The following is a 17,543-nucleotide window of genomic DNA, read 5'->3' as shown; positions in this document are numbered from 1 at the left end:
GACAGGGGCAGGGTGGGAGAAGACTTTGCACGCGCTCCCCTGCCCCCAGGCCAGTCAGGGCTTGGGGGTGGGGGAAGCCTGTGAAATCTGCTCTTGCCTTGCAAGGGGCTCAGCACTTTAAGTCAAACCGCCAGCTGCTGTGGAGCCTGGGGGCAGCAAGGGGAGAGCATGTGAAGTCTCCTCACACTGGCAGGGGTAAGGGTACTGAGAGGGAACTGCCAGCTGTTCGTAACAGCTGGCAGTTCTCTGAGATGGGGCAAAGACTTTGCATGCGCCCTATCCCCAGATCAATTAGGGTCTGTAGGTGGGGAAGCACTTAAGTGTCCTGGCCTTGCCCCTTTCACCCGAGGCCCCGTCCCTTCCGGGGCGGCCCAGGACCACTTGAAAAATTTCTGAAATTATTGCCCACCTCTGAGCTTGAGTCTGGGTGGAATTATAAATATTCAGAATTTGAAAACCTGAACCAGTCAGAACTCAGGTAGTGAAATGATAAAATAGAGTATGAGACTAGACAGGTAGGTTCAGTGGTGATCCTGATGAGATACATGATGATAATTCCTGGAGCCAGAAATTGGATTCCAGCATTTGTGATGTCTTTGTTCGTCTCTTGTATCCATTAGCACAGCCCTGGATCCCCAAAAGATCAAGCTCTTAAGGTATATATGACTTACTGTGCCATCTTTATAAAGTTTGGCCTCAAAAGTTAATTTTCCTCTGCTTTCTGTATATAGAAAAGCAGCCTTGAACTCAAAGTTATTGGTAGAGGCTCATGAATTCAACATATTTATTTCTTGTTTGAGATTATGATAAGTTGAAGTTTAAACACATTTTTATTCCACTCTAATTTTAAACAGGTTTATTTTTAACAAGAAATAATAAAAATGCAGGTTAAAATAAATATCTAATTTATTTAAAAAGGGTCTTTTTTATTTATCCTGCTTTCTGATGAGGGTTTTGGGTAGCTAATCAGTTTTTAGGTTGAAGTAGTAGATGAGACCACCTTTCAACAGAAACCACGTGAATAAGAGTATGCAGTATACTGTGTCTCCTTTGAAACTTTAAGAGGATGTATATAGTGCATATAAGGAAACTGCCAATTGCAGGAGAGCTGCACTGATAAAATGGAAAAAAGAAGGGAGAAGGGAAATGGATCTGGGCTGATGTCATGGTGATGTCATGGGATTTTAGCTTTACTTCAGTCATTTGAAAAAAACTGATATCCTTTTTGTAATGCTTCATACAAGTTGGACCTCCCTGGTCCAGCACCCTTAGGACTTGAGCTGTCTTGGACCAGGGAGTTTGCCAGACCAGGGGAGGTCAGTGCTCCCCTGTTGGCTGCCCCGCTTTTGGGCTCCTCTTGCTGGGGCTCCCTGCCCTGCTGCTTGCCCCACTAAAGCTGGCTCTCCACGGTTTCCCACCTTGCTGCCTGTCCGTTGCCTCAGGGTTCCCAGTGCTTGGCTGCTGCTGGTCATGCTGCCACAGGGTGTTCTCTGGGGTTCCTGCTGCTGGCCCTGCTGCCTCCAGGGGTTCCTCAGCTGGGGTTGCCCAGCCACTGCACTGCTGGGGATTTCTAACCACCCGCCTCCGCCAGCCCCACTACTGCTGGGGGTTTCCTGATGGAGGCTACCCGGTCATCCCAGCTCAGCTGCCACAGGGGTTTCCCGGGGTTCCTGGCCAGGGCTGCCCAGCTGCAGTCAGGGGTTCCCCGGGCTGGGTGGGAGCTCCCAGGCCACCGCCTAGCTCTGTTATTGCTGGGGATTCCAGGCCTGTTATTGCTGGGGGTTCCAGGCCAGGCCAGGGACTCCCCAAGTGCCATCTGGCTTAGCCAGGGATTCCCAACCCCTGCGTTGCACAGGGCTCTTTGGTCCAGCAACATCCCTAGCCCTGCCAGAGCATGGATTTTGCCAACCAGAGAGTCCCGGATTTGGGAGATTCAACCTGTATCTCCCCACGTTGACTGGTTTACATAATTGACTTGGGGGGGGAGGGGTGTCAACATATATATAACCCTAAAGCAGAAGTGAGCAATACTATTAATTGCTGAAGTAAGCTGCTATTAGTAAATTGTATAAACATAAAAACTGCCTGAAGTTTTGGAACTCCAGGTCCAAATTATGGCACATTCCAGTACTCAGGAGCTTTGCAAGATCTAGTTTTACTCACAATGCTGCACAGTGACCTGTGTCATACTCTAAAATGGTGGCTGCTCCATTTTTAATATGAATTACTATAATACAAGAAAATGGCAGACTAAATATGCCAATTATTTTACACTCAGATATTTGTCTGTTCCATAATAGAGACTAATATGTGTTAAAGATGCAAAAGTACTGTGATTTTCAGAGATGTCTTACTTTCTATTTTAGGGAAATATTCCCTGAGATTCTCCATAGTAGGGATGTATAATAGGGATATGAAAATGTAACCATGTACACAGTTACATGCAGGCTCCTGGCACACACCAGCTCCCAGGGAGCTGTCTCCCTTGCCCCCTTTTCCCCTCCCCTGATGCTGCTGCCTCTGATACTGTTTCTGTGTGTAACTATGTACAGCTGATATTTTCAGTAGTTACATGTTTTCTTGATTAAACATGTTTTAACATCCCTACTGTGTAGCCCCTTTGGCTGCTTTTGCATTTGAAACACTAAAACAGGAGACTACTAGTGTTGCCTGGGGGACAGTAAATAACAAATCTAATTATCAATCTATTTTGTTTCTCATAGGTTGCAGGTCCTGTAGATGACATTTGTGTGACTGATTTAAAAACAAAGGATGAAACTTCAGTTACTGCAGGAACTGAGAAATTCCACTGTTCCTTATATGTTGCTCTGGATGATGACCAGTTGCCCACTACAGGGCAAACTGAGATGTTGCATAGTCCTGACTCTGCAATTCCAACTGCTGCTGCAAATCCAACTGCTGCTGCAAAACAGTTTACAAAAGTTGAGAAATCTCCTAGCCTTGGCATAGTGGACCAAGCTATTCATGATTCTCCTGTTAGTCCTTCAGACTACAGAATGTTGTGTGGTATTGAAAACTGTGTTAGCAAAGAATTCAGCCTTATTCCTGATGGTGATGGACTGCCACCTCTCTTACTTGCAACTGGAGAAAAAGGAAAAGGTAAAATTTGGGCTTGGGATATTGGTATTTGTTGTATGCAAGCTTTCTAAAAATATATCATAGAATCAAAGAATACTAGAACTGGAAGAGACCTTGAGAACTAAACCTCGTACTTGACACACTCACTAGGGCCACTCTTTGAACCATTAGCCACTATCCCACCACAATACCTATCCTTGAAAGTGGCTTTTGTAGTGGCAATAACATCTGTAAACAAGTGGGTGAAATTGCAGCCCTCATGGCTACCATACATTACCTTTACTAAGGATAGGGTCATGCTCGGACATCATCACAGGTTTCTCCCTAAAGTTATATCGGACTTCCATCTGAATAAACCCATGTATTTACCCATGTGCTTTCCTAAACCTCATGCCTTTCTGAGAGAATCAATTTTGCACACACTAGATGCCAGGTGAGCCATAGCCTTGTATTTAGAGAGGACCAGGAAGTCCATGAGTCCAAGAAATCAGACAGATTCTTCATCTTTTGGTCTGGTCCCCACAAGGGAACAGCTGTCTTTGCACAATGGATTTCCAAGTGTATTGCGAGTTGCATATACATGTCCTATCAGCTTCATGGAAAAGAACCACTACAGATCTTTAGAGCACACTCCACACGTGCGATAGCCACATAAACTGCTTTCCTACATCATGTGCCACTAGCGGGAATTTGTAGAGCAGCCACATGGTCTTCCTATCATACTTTCACACAACATTATGCTCTACAGAAAGGACCCACACCTACTACCACTCCAGCAGATGCTGTCCATTCTTCTACACACAAATGACTCCAATGCTTATCACCGTGTACGGCAGTGAGGCTAAGTCACCTGAGTGGAGCACCCAGAGGGACACCACTCGAGGGAGAAGTTACTCACCCTGTGCAGTAACAATGGTTCTTCAAGATGTGTATTCCTGTGGGTGCTCCACTATCCTCTCTTCCTCTCCTCTACTTGGAGTCCTTTTATCGGATTTCCAGTAGAAAAGGAACAGAGGGAGGCTTGCATTGTGTGCATACTTAACAGACATAAACAGCGTGAGATGGCAACTGCAAATGCGTGGTGTGGGAAGCACTGCTATGCAAAAATCTCGGCTCAGTGGCACAAGGACGCACCGAGACCCAAGTGGAGCACCCACAGGGACACCCGTCTCGAAGAACCATGGTTACTGCGTAAGATGAGTAAATTTTTTCTTCTTCCAGATATTTGCAGATGAATTTCTTATTCCATTATCTTCCCTGGCACAGAAGTTAAACTGACTGGTCTGTAGTTTCCTGAGTTGTTTTTATTTCCCTTTTTATAGATAGGCACTATATTTGCCCTTAACCAGTCTTCTGCAATCTCTCCCGACTTGTATTATTTTTCAAAGATAGCTAAAGGCTCAGATACCTTCTCTCTCAGCTCCTTGAGTATTCTAGGATGCATTTCATCAGGCCCTGGTGACTTGCAGACATCTAACCTTTCCAAGTAATTTTTAACTTATTGTTTTCTTATTGTATCTTCTAAACCTACCCCATTTCCACTAGCATTCACTATGTTAGGCATTCCTTCATTATCAAACTTCTTGGTGAAGACTGAAATGAAGTCATTAAGCATCTCTGCCATTTCCAAGTTCCTTGTTACTGTTCCTCCCTCTTCAATGAGCAATGGGCCTTACCCTGTCCTTGGTCTTCCTTTTGCTAGTAATATATTTATAGAATGTCTTTTTGTTACCCTTTGTCTCTAGCTAGATTTTGTGCCTTTGCCTTTTTAATCTTGCCCCTGCATACCTGATCTTTATCAACCTTCTTGTATACATTATGGCATTCCAGATGCCAAATTGTTTTAATATTCACATTATTTTGCTGTATTTTGGATCAAGCTGGTAACTGAACCGGCACTGATATGAACTTATATATTATGAAAAAATAGATGAATGTAAGCTCAATGAGATCCACTTTTTGAAGATCATGTATAAAATATCAGGGTGGATCAACCATTTGTGTCTGAAGAAAAGTGTACTCAGCTAATTAGTCAGTTCATTCTGATTCCATAGAAGTTAGCCTCCAGGTGAGTGAAGCGGGCCACACAGACCTCCTACAGCTGGAGGGCTTTCTCACAAAGGGGGTGTGACCAGGCACTGCCTTGTTTGTTTTATATAAAACATGGTGGTTTATTGTCTGGCATTACTGCTAAACAATGTCCTTGAAGGTGAGATAGGAATGATTGGCATACAGATCGAACTGCTCTGAGTTGCCTGACTTTGATGTGGAAGGATATCTCTCCCACTTTCCATAGATCCTGAGTTGTCAGATCACTGACATGTGCCTCCCATCCCAAAGGGGACACGTCTGGCCAGAGCCAGAACAGGTTGTGGTGAGTGGAATGGGACTTCTGCACGCACTATTTATGGATTTAACCACCACCAAAGCAACTTGAAGATCTGATGAGGCCTGGTCACTGTGTCAAGGTTGTCAAAGCTTGGGTGATATGCTGACCTGAGCCACACTTACATGGGTCTGAGTCAGTCTGACATGCGGGACCATATACAGGCAGGCTGCCATGTGCCTGGGGAACTTCAGGCACTGCCTTGCTGTGGTGGTGGGAAATTTGATAAAGCCTAGAATTATTTGTGATATTGCCATGAAATGTAGTTGTCAACTCTTGCTTGAGTCATGTCCAGGACTGTTCCAATGAACTCTTGTCTGATATGAAATGAGGATAGATTAGCTGGTATTGAGCATGAGGTCCAACAGGGCAAATGTGGACCTGATCATGAGGACCTGTGCCTCTATTTTTTGGTGAGAGTGGCCTCTGAGAAACCAGTCACCTAGGTAAGGATAAACCTGTAACTGATGATGGCAAGGAAAAGTTGCTAACATGGAGTACCATAGACAGTTAATGGAAGATCTATGTACTGGTAGTGTGCATTGTTCACAATAAAGTGAAAGTAGTGTTTGAGGGAAGATTTGATGGTGATGGGGAAGTATGCACACAGATCTAGGATGGCTCTGAGACCCTCTTTGCTTTGGGGATGAGCAAGTATCTGGAGTAGAATCCCTTGCTACTCAGCTCCTAAAGAACCACCTCTACTTTTCCTAAGGCTACAAGCACCTGCATCTCCGGTAAGAGTTGCTCCTGAGAAGGATTCCTGAAGAGGGACAGGCAACGGGGTGGGAAGGAGCACAACTGAATAAAATAGCTCACCATTACTGTGTGAAGCACCCAGCGGTCTGAGTTGATCTGCGGCCATGCCCAGTAGAAATGGGGTAGTTCAGAAGGGCACTGAGGGGTTCTGGTGAATTGACTAGTAATCCATCCTCAGGTGCACCTTCTAAATGTTTTAGACCCCAACAAAAGCTTAGTCTGTCCTTCACCTTGCCCAGATAGAAGATGGGATGTCTGTCTTATCTATTACATTTCTGCAATAAATTCTGTCTGGGCTTGGAAGGATATGGCTGCTGCCGAGGGTCCTGCAGCTTAAAAGGCTTCTGCTGAGTAGCTAGAGTATGCACACCCAAGGATTTGTAGGGGTCCTTCAGGCTGTGGAGCCTAGAATCCATCTGCTCCACCAACAGCCCAGTTCCATTGAATGGAAGGTCCTGGATCATTTTGACCTTTGGAGGCAGGCTGGAAGACAGAAGTCAAGCATTGCAGCATATAGCTATCCCAGAGGACAGTACATGTGCAGCAGAGTCTGCTGCACTGAGGAAAGCCTGAAGAGCTGTTCAAACTCAGCACAGGACTGAGGTAGCAAAAGTTCCTTAAATTAAAGGATTGAGGCCAAGGAGTTGCCATCCTGGGCCAGGTGGAAAGCCCTACGGCCCAGAATTGCCAATGGGGTGGCTGTTGGGATGCTGCAGTATGCTGTCCAGATCTTGTCTTCCTGGCTCAAGACCTGTCAGAGGCCCTTCAGACTGCAGAGGATGACCTGGAATGGGATGGCCAAGTTGGAGTGGAGTGTGTTGGCCTGACAGTACTGTATAGATGTGGGGAGAGCTGTGATTGAGATTGGTGCCACAAAGTCTTGTGGTCTTGAGTGGGATAGTGCCCGTGGTCTTGAGTGGAATAGTGCAAGGAGACAAACTAGTACTGGAAGTCTGAAAAATGTCAATCAAAGGGTGATGCCATGAGCCTGGACAGCAGGCCTATGGTGAGCAGTCGCAGAAAGCACTGTGGAGACTCTGAACAGTGCCATGAGGTCAGGAATCAGGGCCAGCATCTGCTGTCCTTGCACATAGTTTGTGTGTGACTGGCCCTCACGGTCAAGACAGTGGGACCAGTGCTGCTATTCAGAGGTACACATGGGAGTGGTGATGGAACTCAGAGCTGCACTGCGATGCAGGTCGGGGTGCCAACAGACCCAGCATGTCTGGTTTGCCTGTGGATGGTGTCTGGCAATGAGCAAGTGGTGGCTTGCCTCGAACAGGAAGAGACTTCTTCATTGTCATTTTGATGAGGCCCCTGGCAGCCTCAAAAGTGTCAAGGGTGAAGAGCTTGGCCGCCACCTTCACCTGCAGTTGCAGGAGTCCAGGAGGATGGGGCCTACTAGAGGGTTGGGAACTCACATGGTTGATAATACGTGACCCGAGGTACCTTCACCTGCACTGTGCCTGCCAGGAGACGTGGGTGCAGGAGCAACCATTGCTGATAGTTTGCATGCTTACTATGACAGGCATGGGAATGGGAGCAGTACAAGAAACCTGGTAGCTTGGGTGCTGGCGTGTGATAGTGCCTAGGTTGCCATACCAAATTTTATTTTGGCACCATATTGGAAACTGCCAGAGGAGTGCTCCACACCCAGGCACCCTGGTGTCAGGTCCTGCCTCTGCTGGAGATGGAGTGCTGACTCCTTAAAGAGCTGCTTTAAGCAAAAGTCCTGCTCCTTTTTTGTCAGAGGCTTAAAACTCTTGCAGATCCTGCACTTCTTAAATTTAGGACCCTCCCCCAGATTAGGAATGTTAAATATTGGTTAACTGAATAGTTGAGTAACCTCATGAATTCTTATAGGTTAGTTGACTATTCTGTAGTCCCTGGGGGTGGGGCCGTTAGCAGCGTGGGGTGTCAGGCGAGAGCTAGTCCATGAGGGGAGTCAGTTTAAAAACCAGTTCCTCTTGCAGACTAGCTGATTATCAGAGGTAGCAGCACAGGACGACCAAAGAGGCAGTAGTGCGGGGCAGCAGCAGCCCCTGTCGTGGGGATGGGATGGTGGGTCTGAGCTCCCAGACCTAGCATGAACCAGAACTGACAGGTTGCCTGCCTGCCTAGCTCCTAATACACTTTAAATGCAGAGCCACAGCAAGGGTACGTTCTGGACCCGAAATGAGCCAGAACTGAGCCAGGCTGCTAGCCAGGCTGCTGGTCAGCCTGCAAAAAAATTTACTGGTTGGGAGGGGAAGAGAAATGCGTGTAGTCTGTAATCGGTTAATCAGCTACTCTGTTTAATCGCTACCCCAGACACCAAAGACAGGAGTCGTAGATCGGGATCTGACGACCTTGAGCAGGATCAGCATCTGCTATTCAAGAACACCTTTGAGCACGTGGGCATAGGCTTTGTGCAGGAACTGCAGGGCTTGAATCCTTGAGACTTGGGCATGCCCTAAGTCAGGCATGGCCAACCTGTAGCTTGTGAGCTGCATGTGACTCTTCCGCCCTCTTCCCCCCCAATCACTGTGGCTTGCAAAGCTGCCCCTGCCTCCCGGCTCCCCTGTGCTCGCCGGGGCAGGGGAGCTGTCCGTATCCAAAATGGTGGATCAAAAATGGCAGCCACAGAGTCGACTGAGGCAAAAAAGCTGTTGGATCCAAAATGTTTCTTAAAGGTCCAGTTTTTTTTTTCTCTGCCATTGTTTTGCCCCGGCTCTTTGCGCTGGATCTAGCTGGATCTTGGCTCTTTGTCTGGAACGGGTTAGCCACCCCTTCCCTAAGTCCTGATGGGAAGAGAAGAAATCCCTCATCCCCACTGCTAACAAACTGCAACTAACTAAGGATGTTTAACACTAAGTACAGCTATGGAGAAACAACTCTAGGGACAAACAGAGAATCACGGGCAGGAAGAAGGAACTGAAGGGGGATCGGGTTGGCAGCTAAGTTTCCCCTACAGGTGTGGGGCTGCACAGTTTCTCATTATGCCCCATGCAAGCACTAAGGGCTGTATGGGTGAGAGTGTGCTCCAGAAGCCCTGATGCTGCCAGAGGCAGTGGGAGGGAGCCCTTCCCTGCTTGCCCTAGCACAGAGTAGGGTTGTTAGCAAGTAACAGTATAGGGGACAGTGATCATGAAATAATAGAGTTCATGATCTTAAGGAAAGGTAGAAGGGAGACCAGCACAATTGAGGTAATGGATTTCAGGAAGGCAGATTTTGATAAGCTCAGAGAACTTGTAGGTAAGGTCCCATGGGAAGCAAGACTGAAGGGAAAAACAACTGAGGAGAGTTGGAAGTATTTCAAAGGGACTTTGTTAAGGGCCCAAAAGCAAACAATTCCGCTGTGTAGGAAAGATAGCAAATATGGCAAAAGACCAGCTTGGCTTAACAAGGAGATCTTGCATGATCTCAAAATAAAAAAGGAGTCCTATAAAAAATGGAAACTAGGACAAATAAGAAAGGATGAATATAGGCAAGCAACACGGGAATGCAGGGGCAAGATTAGAAAGGCAAAGGCACAAAATGAGATCAAACTAGCTACAGGCATAAAGGGAAACAAGAAGACCTTTTATAAATACATTAAAAGGAAGAGGAAGACCAAGGACAGGGTAGGCCCACTGCTTAGTGAGAAGGGAGAAGCAGTAACAGGAAACTTGGAAATGGCGGAGATGCTCAATGACTTCTTTGTTTCGGTCTTCACCGAGAAGTCTGGAGGCGTGCCTAACGTAGTGAATACAAGCAGAGAGAGGGTAAGTTTAGAAGATAGGATACACAAAGAACAAGTTAAAAATCACTTAGGAAAGTTAGATGTCAGCAAGTCACCAGGTCCTGATGAAATGCATCCCAGGATACTCAAGGAGCTGATAGAGGAGGTATCTGAGCCTTTAGCTATGATCTTTGAAAAATCATGGCAGACAGGGTTGATTCCAGAAGACTGGAAAAGGGCAAATATTGTGCCCATCTATAAAAAGGCGAATAAGAACAACCCAGGAAACTACAGACCGGTCAGTTTAACGTCTGTCCCAGGGAAGATAATTAAGGAAATCATATGCAAACACTTGGAAGGTAATAAAGTGATAGGGAATAGCCAGCATGGGTTTGTGAAGAACAAGTCATGCCAAACTAATCTGATAGCTTTCTTTGATAGGATAACGAGCCTTGTGGATAAGGGAGAAGCGGTGGATGTCATATACCTAGACTTTAGTAAGGCATTTGATACGGTCTCGCATGATATTCTTATTGATAAACTAGGCAAATATAACTTAGATAGGGCCACGATAAGGTGGGTGCATAATTGGCTGGATAACTGTAGTCAGAGAGGAGTTGTTAACCGTGCTAAATCCTGCTGGAAAGGGATAACAAATGGAGTTCCGCAAGGGTCTGTTTTGGGACCCGTACTGTTCAATATCTTCATCAATGATGTAGATATTGGGATACAGAGTACGCTTATTAAGTTTGCAGATGATACCAAACTGGGTGGGGTTGCGACTTCTTTGGAGGATAGGGACATAATTCAAAATGACCGTAGCAAGTTAGAGAAATGGTCAGAGGTAAACAGGATGAGGTTTAATAAAGAGAAATGCAAAGTGCTCCACTTAGGAAGGAACAATCAGTTCCATACGTACAAGATGGGAAGCGACTGTCTAGGAAGGAGCATGGCAGAAAGGGATCTAGGGGTCATAGTGGACCACAAGTTGAATATGAGTCAACAGTGTGATGCTGTTGCAAAAAAAGCAAATATGATTCTAGGTTGTATCAACAGGTGTGTTGTAAGCAAAACTCGTGAAGTCATTCCGGCCCTCTACTCTGCACTAGTTAGGCCTCAGCTGGAGTACTGTGTCCAGTTCTGGGCGCCACATTTCAAGAAAGATGTGGAGAAATTGGAAAGGGTACAGAGAAGAGTGACAAGAATGATTAAAGGTCTAGAGAACATGACCTATGAAGCCATGCTTCATGAACTGGGCTTGTTTAGTTTGGAAAAAAGAAGATTAAGGGGGGACATGATAGCGGTTTTCAAATATCTAAAAGGGTGTCACAAGGAGGAAGGAGAAAATGTGTTCCTCTAGGTTTCTGAGGACAGGACAAGGAGTAATGGGCTTAAAGTGCAGCAGGGGAGGTTTAGATTGGACATAAGGAAAAAAATCCTAACTGTCAGGGTGGTCAAATATTGGAATAAATTTTCAAGGGAGGTGGTGGAATCTCCCTCTCTGGAGATATTTAAGAACAGGTTAGATAGACATCTGTCAGGGATGGTGTAGGTGGAGCTTGGTCCTGCCTTGAGGGCGGGGGGCTGGACTCGATGACCTCTCGAGGTCCCTTCCAGTCCTATTATTCTATGATTCTATGATTGAGTACTTGTAGCCAAATTAGTTCTCATATTGTGTATATATAGTTAAGATTATGTTTTCAAATGTGCTTTACTTCATATTTATCAACATTAAATTTCATTTGCCATTTTGTTGCCCAATCACTTGGTGAAGTCTTTTTGAAGCTCTTTACCGTCTGCTTTGGTCTTAACTATCTTGAGCAGTTTGGTATCATCTGCAAATTTTGCCACCTTACTATTTACCCCTTTCTCTAGATCATTTATAATAGGATGGGTCCCAGGACAGACCCTTGGGGGACCCCACTAGTTACCTCTCTCCACTCGAAAAACTTACCATTTGTTCCTGTCCTTTGTTTCCTATCTTTTAACCAGTTATCAATCAACGAAAGGACCTTCCCTCTTATCCCATGACAGCTTACTTTACTTAAAAGCTTTTGGTGAGGGACTTTGTCAAAGGCTTTCTGGAAAATAAGTATACTACATCCACTGCATCCCCCTTGTCCATATGTATGTTGACCCCCTCAAAGAACTCTAGCAGATTAGTAAGGCATGATTTCCCATTACAGAAACCATGTTGACTTCCCCCCCAACAAATTATATTCATCCATTTATCTGACAATTTTATTCTTTACTATAATTTCAGCTAATTTGCCCGGTACTGACATTAGACTTATTGGCCTGTAATTGCCAGGATCATCTCTAGAGCCCTTTTTAAATGTTGGTGTCAGTTTGCTATCTTCCAATCATTAGGTACAGAAGCTGATTTAAAGGATAGGTTACAAAGCACAGTTAATAGTTTTACAACTTCCCATTTGAGTTTTTAGAACTCTTGGGTGAGTGCCATCTAGTCCTGGTGACTTGTTACAGTTAAGTTTATCAATTTGTTCCAAAACCTCTTCTAATGACACCTCAATCTGGGACAATTCCTCAGATTTGTCAAATAAAAAGAAGGGCTCAGGTTTGGGAATCTCCCCAATATCCTCAGCTGTAAAGACTGAAGTAAAGAATTCATTTGGCTTCTCCGCTATGACTTCATCATATTTGAGGGCTCCTTTAGCATCTCGATTGTCTAAGAGCCCCACTGGTTGTTTAGCAGTCTTTCTGCTTCTGATGTACTTAAACATTTTACTATTACTTTCTGAGTTTTTTGGCTAGCTGTTCTTCAAACTCTTTTTTGTTGGCTTTTCTTATGATATTTTTACACTTGCCTTGACACAGTTTATGCTCCTTTCTATTTTCCTCACTAAGGGTACGTCTAGACTACATGCCTCTGTCGCCAGAGGCATGTAGATTAGGCTACCAGACATAGTAAAACGAAGCGGCGATTTAAATCAGCTGTTTGTCGGCTCAGCGCGATAGTCTGGACGCGCGGGTGTCGACATCAAAGGTATTTGTCGACCACCCAGGTATGCCTCCTGGGATGAGATTTACCTGGGTGGTCGACAAATACCTTTGATGTCGACACCTGCGCGTCCAGACTATCGCGCTGAGCCGACAAACAGCTGACTAGCTGTTTGTCGGCTCAGCGCGGCAGCCATGTAAATTTAAATGAAGCGGCGATTATTTAAATCGCCGCTTCATTTTACTATGTCTGGTAGCCTAATCTACATGCCTCTGGCGACAGAGGCATGTAGTCTAGACGTACCCTAAGATTTGACTTCCACTTTTTAAAAGAGGTCTTTTTATCTGCCACTGCTTCTTTTACCTGGTTGTTAAGCCACAGTGGCATTTGTTTGGTTGGTTTACTGTTTTATTTTTTTTAAATTTGGGATATACATTTAAGTTGGGCCTTTAGTATAGTGTCTTTGAAAAGTTTCCATGCAAGTTGCAGAGATTTTACTTTTGTCTCTGTTCCTTTTAATTTCTGTTTAACTTCCTCATTTTTGTGTAGTTCCCCTTTCTGAAATTAAATGCCACAGTGCTGGGCTGCTGAGGTGTTTTTTCCCATCACAGGGATGTTAAATTTTATTACATTATGGTCACTATTTCCAAGCAGTCCAGTTAGATTGACCTCTTGTACCAGATCCTGCACTCCACTTAGGGCTAAATCAAGAATAGCCTCTCTCCTTGTGGATTCCAGAACCAGCTGCTCCAAGAAGCAGTCATTTAATGTATCAAGAAATTTTATCTCTGCATTGTGTCCTGAGGTGATGTGTACCCAGTCAATATGGGGATAGTTGAAATGCCCCACTATTGAGTGTTTTAGTTTGATAGCCTCTCTAATCTCCCTTAGCATTTCATAGTCACTATCACTGTCGTGATCAGGAGGTTGATAATATAGCCCTACAGCTATATTCTTAATCTTGGAGCATGGAATTACTATCCATAAAGATTCTATGGAACATTTTGACTTATTTAAGATTTTTACTTCATGGTCTTTTACATATAGTGCCACTTGCCCACCAGCATGACCTGCTCTGTCCTTCCAATATATTTTGTACTCTGGTATGACTGTGTCCCATCCATTGTCCTCATTCCACCAAGTTTTCATGATGCCTAGTATATCAGTATCTTCCTTTAAAACTAGTCATTCCGGTTACCCATTTTACTATTTAGATTTCTAGCATTTGTGTATAAGCACTTTAATAATTTGCCACCTTGTCACAGCAAGGTGGGGGAAACAGGAGCTGGTGCTGGAGGAGCCAGCTCAAAAGCTGATTCCTGCCAAAACAATCTCTTTAGTACTGCCTGCTCTCCCCTTTCCCCCGCCTGCTGCTTCTATCAGAGGCAGTGGGGGAGAGAACGGGGAGGCTGCTACTGAAGCAGTCTGCTCACTCTGGTGCAATATGTTGCACCTCTGCATTTTAAATGTAGTAAGACCCTGGCAGCTCTTACTACAAATTCAGAATTATGGTGCGGGTGGCTCCTGGAGCTGGCATGAGCTGGGACTACTTAGTCATGGCTCCTGGAGCTACCCCTGCTGCAACTCTGCAGTGCTACCCTTACCGACTAATCATGTAGTTCATACAAATTGTATCTACTAAATGATTACCCAGATGAGCACAATTTAACATCCTTCGCATAGAACTGCACAGGTAATCCCAAACTCCAATCCCCTTCTTCCTCCCTTCTGGGACAGGAGACCTGGGAATACGAGGAACTTTGAGTAGCAATTTTTTTTAATGAATTGCAAGAGTCTCCTGTATAGACTCTTTATTTCCAGTCCACTGATTGATTTGCCTCCCTAATCCTGTTTTCCAAGTAATGAGGCCTAATTAAGGTTGCCAGGTTTCCGGTATTGTACCAGACAGTCCGGTATTTGTGTGCTCTGGTTTAAAAAAAAAAAAAAAAATTAGAAAATACTAGATGGCTGTGTCTAGACTGCATCCCTTTTACGTAAAAGGGATGCAAAATAGATACATTGCAATTGCAAATGAAGCGGGGATTTAAATCCCCCCCTCTTCATTTGCGTAAAAATGGCTGCCGCTTTTTTCTGGCTTGGAGCTTTGCCAGAAAAAAGCGCCAGTCTAGACGGGGATCTTTCAGAAAATAAAGCCTTTTCCGAAAGATCCCTTATTCCTCTTAAAGGCCAGCTGTGCTTTCTTTCCCCACCAGCTGTGCTTCCTGATCCCCCGCCCCCTGCCAGCTTAGCTTCCTGCTCCCCCTTCCTCGCGGCTCCCCCATCCTCAGCTGTGCTTCCCGCACCCCCCCCTTACTCCAGGCCAGCCCCGCCCCCTTCCGGCCGGTCTCCTACTCCCCCGATATCCTGCGGCCAGCCCCGTTCCACCCGACTAGCCCTGCTTCCTGTTGCCCCCCCATCTCCTCCGGCCAGCCCTGTTGCTGCCCCCCATTAGCTGTTTCCAGCCCCCCCCTTCCCGGCCAGCACCGCTCCCTTCCTGGATGCGCCCCTCCCCCCCAATGAAACATGTTCGGATGTGTGTTTTCCCCCCTCCCCCTCCCTCAACAACTTTGGTCTCTCCCCCCCCCCCCCCTTTTTTTTCCCCTTCAACAAAATTTTTTCCTGGTGGGGTTTTTTTTGGGGGAGGAGGGTGTTGGGTATTTTTTTTTTTTTCAGCCATCTGGCAATCCAAGGCCTAATCCATGTTCAGTTATTCATGTCAAGCTAGGCTTATGTTTAGCAAACTAATTGTGACTCTGAAGCTGCTGGCAAGATCCCAGTATGTTCGTTATGACTTCAGAACATACTACTTTCTGACTTTATGAATGTAATATGGTCCAGTCATCTTCTAAACAAATGCGATATCACTGTTCATTGGTTGCTATATATATGCCTCGGGCTTAAGAAAATGTGTTTTAGCAGTTACTGTAAGTAAAAAGATTGATGTTTCAAGTACCATATTTCATATATTATACAGGCAGTCCCCGACTTACGCGGATCCGACTTACGTCGGATCCGCACTTACGAACGGGGCTTTCTCGCCCCGGAGGTCGAGGTGGCGGATTGCTACCTGCGAGCTCCGGGGCGAGAAAGGCCCGTTAGTAAGCTGCTCCGGTGCCCCTGGTCTGCTGGAGACCGTCTCCAGCAGACATGGGGCACCGGGCGGGTTCCCGCGCTTCTGCGGCTTCAGTCCCGGTGCCTGTGGTCTGCTGGGGACCATCCCCAGCAGACCACAGGCACCGGGACTGAAGCAGCAGCCACGGCGGGGTCCCGCGCCTCTGAGACTTTGCCAGAGCAAAGCCTCAGAGGCGCGGCACCCCGCTGCCGCTGCGGCTCTGCTCCCCGTGTCCCTGGTCTGCTGGGGGGGGAGGGGCGCAGCTAGTGTGCCCCCCCCCCCCAGCAGACCAGGCTTTTGTTTTCGACCCTGGGGCAGAGCAGCTGGGGCGCTGCCGATTGGTCCTGCAGCGCCGCTCTGGGCACTACTGGACCAACCTGGCAGTACCCCAGGTGCTCTGCCCCAGGTCCTGATTCAGCCGCTGCTGGTCAGTTTCAGCAGCGGCTGAATCAGGACGCCTGGGGCAGAGCAGATGGGGTGCTGCCGGGTTGGTCCAGTAGCACCGAGGAGCGGCGCTACTGGAGCAACCCAGCAGCACCCCAGCTGCTCTGCCCCAGGCGTCCCCAAGTCAGCTTCTGCTGAAATTGACCAGCGCTGACTACAGGAAGCCCGAGGCAGAGTTGCTCTGCCCCGGGCTTCCTGGAATCAGCTGCTGATCAGTTTCAGCAGCAGCTGACTTGGGGACGCCTGGGGTTCTTAAGTTGATTCTGTATGTAAGTCAGAACTGTTGGTCTGTTTCAACAGCGGCTGAATCTGGACGCCAGTTCCGACTTACATACAGATTCAACTTAAGAACAAACCTACAGTTCCTATCTTGTACGTAACCCGGGGATTGCCTGTAGTCTGTAATGTCTTTTATAGATGGAGAAGAAATGGATATTGGCTGGTATGTTGAATTAATCCAGGCCTTATCTTATTTAGATCCTCTGGTGGAAGAACACCCATCTCATCAGCAGGTCATCTTGCTTCTTGGAGAAGATGGACCTAATCCATTAACATTCATCCTAAATGCAAACCTCCTTGTGAATGTCAAGTTAGTATCTTGTAAGTAGGCAGTATACATTCTTTCCCTTTATTTATGTATGTTCTGTGGTTCATTGTTTGAAATGTGAAAACACTGAATTTACTTATCTGGGTGATGAGCAGATGTTCATACATTCTCACAGTTGAGAGATGTGCTTCCTTATTTTATCCCCTCTGTAAATTTTAAGGTTTTTAAAGTAACTTATCCAATGTGCTTCCAAGAATCTTTAAACCCCTTTTGTAATTCATGTGCCTACTTGGTTGTCATATCCTTTGTAGAATAAACCCTGGGCTATATTCACCATAACAATATCTTTCATAGGAAAGGAATAAAAATTCTTTTCTATATGAATGCTTTCCCGATAAATGTGTTCTGTATTTTGTATGCACTTTGTACACAGCTTGAATACTTATTTATGTAAGGTGCTGTCTAACTGGGATTCTTTTATCTCTAGGTTTTAATAAAGCTCAGGAGACCTTGCTGTGTAAATTAATGAAAGGA

The 17,543-nt window shown here is 45.8% G+C and overlaps 1 protein-coding gene across 4 annotated transcripts in view; it reads left to right on the top strand.

Moving 5' to 3' along the window:
- Positions 1-17,543, top strand: part of ZFYVE16 (zinc finger FYVE-type containing 16) — an 87,948-nt gene that overhangs the window by 38,916 nt on the left and 31,489 nt on the right. For all 4 annotated transcript variants that reach the window (XM_006124320.5, XM_075932214.2, XM_025185282.3 and 1 more), the window contains 2 exons: positions 2,724-3,120; positions 16,940-17,062. In XM_006124320.5, the coding sequence (XP_006124382.3) occupies positions 2,724-3,120; positions 16,940-17,062 (520 nt within the window). The remainder of the gene's footprint in view (positions 1-2,723; positions 3,121-16,939; positions 17,063-17,543) is intronic.

This window comes from Pelodiscus sinensis, chromosome 6 (assembly GCF_052426305.1).
Source record: "Pelodiscus sinensis isolate ZL-2025 chromosome 6, ASM5242630v1, whole genome shotgun sequence".
NCBI classification, from domain to species: domain Eukaryota; kingdom Metazoa; phylum Chordata; order Testudines; family Trionychidae; genus Pelodiscus; species Pelodiscus sinensis.
The sequence above is the reverse complement of the archived record's forward strand: the minus strand, read 5'-3'. Positions and strand labels throughout refer to the sequence as shown.